The sequence below is a fragment of the Sceloporus undulatus genome, chromosome 3 (assembly GCF_019175285.1).
Source record: "Sceloporus undulatus isolate JIND9_A2432 ecotype Alabama chromosome 3, SceUnd_v1.1, whole genome shotgun sequence".
Taxonomy (NCBI): Eukaryota; Metazoa; Chordata; class Lepidosauria; order Squamata; family Phrynosomatidae; genus Sceloporus; species Sceloporus undulatus.
The window spans coordinates 217,292,719-217,294,749 of NC_056524.1; the positions used below are offsets into that span (position 1 = coordinate 217,292,719).

A 2,031-nucleotide genomic window follows, 5' to 3' on the forward strand; every position below is an offset into this window, starting at 1 on the left:
TTCTTTCTGACGTTTCGCCAGCATCTGTGGCTGGCATCTTCAGATGCCAGCCACAGATGCTGGCGAAACGTCAGAAAGAAACTCTGCTAGAACATGGCCACATAGCCCGAAAAACCCACAAAAAATTATGGATGCCAGCCATGAAAGCCTTCGACTAGTTCATAGACACTCTGGGGGGCACTGTTGTTTTCTTCAGATGATAGTGTTTGTCAGATACTTGCTCTGCTTGAAAGTGATACCTGGTCAATTAGATCTCTTCCAGCCTAAGAAATCACTTAAAATCTATTTGTTTCAACTTTCTTCTATTTTTATTGATACCAGCCCATCCTGCTTTGCAGCTTTGTGTATTATTTAACCACAACAAGACCACAGTTTTACTGATCTGATTATAATCTTGCAGATTCTCTATTTTGGTTTTTTTTTTCACAGCACCTTGTTCATTTCATGTGCTTAATAAATGTTTTTAGCATTTTCCCCTTTGGCAGGATTTAAAAATGAAAACTGCATTTCTTCTTTTAAAGCTGTGCAATATTGTAATGTGGTCTCCATATACTTTAGGAAGGGGATGAAGCAAGAATTAGTGTTGAATTCAGTTTGATTGATACAAGGTGTTGGTTTGCAGCATTCTTGATCATTGTTTTATTTCCTTTATTAGTCTGTGCCCATCATCTCTCATTCCCGTTGGCTACTAAAGCAGGGAGAACTCCAGCAGATGAATGGTCCCAAAACATCACGTACCCTTCGTACAAAGAAACTCTTCAGAGAAATCTACTTGTTCCTCTTCAATGATTTGTTAGTGCTCTGCAGACAAATTACTGGGTGAGTTGGAAACATAGGGAGGCAGAAGGCTGGTTGCCAAATCCTAAATATAATATCAAAACACTGGATATTAGATATGTCTATCAGGTACAGGTTCTGTTTATCAGCTCTTGCTGTGCTACAGACTCAGCTTTAGGTCATTACAGCTCTTAAATATTTGTTTCCTGTCATTCTGGATTTTCAAAACTGGTAATCCCCTACCTGCCTTTTTAGATTGGCATGAAGTGGTGATTTGCTTCAGAGAGGGCTGAGTGGAAAGTAAATGCTAAAGCATCACCTACCTACAGAGTCACTTTTTGTTTATATCCCATCATACAGTGACTTCATTGCCAGAGCCATGTTTACAAGGTAAACAAAAAACCCAGAATACCAGCAGGGCATGAAAACAACTGGGTAGGGAAAGGTTTCAGAAGAGAACTAGCACAAGAAGAGTGAAGGAAACACATTTATCATATCCCTTTTCAGATGCAAATTATCTCTTTTTCTGAGTACTGTGTTATGGAGAAGGGATTGTCAAGATGTTTAATTTTTTTATTTCCAGATACAGATTATCATAAGCAGAGCAGGCTTAGACTCAGAGGCAGGATGAGTGAAGATAGGAGGAAGGAACATTAACAGCCTAAGAGCTTGTTCCCACTTAGGATTTGATACGAATTAAAATAAAACGTTTTTAATAAAATCGAATTAAAATAACACAGTTGTTATCCCGCTTTCAGAATCGCTTTATTCATCGTTCCCATCTGCTTGTTTAATTCGGATTTTTTACCTGCAAGCGTTCAGTAAGCGTTCTCACTTGGCATGAAATCGGTGTTTAAATAAAGCGATTCTTCTCCTCCATACCTTATTTGGAGTTGTCAATCAATACTACGTCAGAATGACGTAACGTTAACCCGCATTAATCGGAATCGATTTATCTGTGACATCGTTTCCATCTCTGTGACCGTTTCTGATTCGATTTATTTTTGGCGGTTTTTTTTTAAATGAACCAATCAAGGCGCTTAAACGATCAAACGTCATAAGCGCTGTCAGCCTTATATACATTTTCCCTCCGAATTTAGTAGGAAACCCAAGCTCTTTCCAGAGGAACTATGGGATAGGTTTTCTTCATGTCTCCCACCAAGACAGCCAGGCAGAATCCCTTGACAGAGCCCATAGATGAAGGGGGGAAGCTTATGGCAAAGCTAATTTATTAGTAGGAAACCCAAGCTCTTG

The 2,031-nt window shown here is 39.1% G+C and overlaps 1 protein-coding gene across 3 annotated transcripts in view; it reads left to right on the plus strand.

Moving 5' to 3' along the window:
• NGEF (neuronal guanine nucleotide exchange factor) overlaps nt 1-2,031 on the plus strand; it is a 98,523-nt gene that overhangs the window by 85,766 nt on the left and 10,726 nt on the right. For all 3 annotated transcript variants that reach the window (XM_042459027.1, XM_042459029.1, XM_042459030.1), the window contains one exon: nt 656-819. In XM_042459027.1, coding sequence (XP_042314961.1) covers nt 656-819 — 164 coding nt within the window. The remainder of the gene's footprint in view (nt 1-655; nt 820-2,031) is intronic.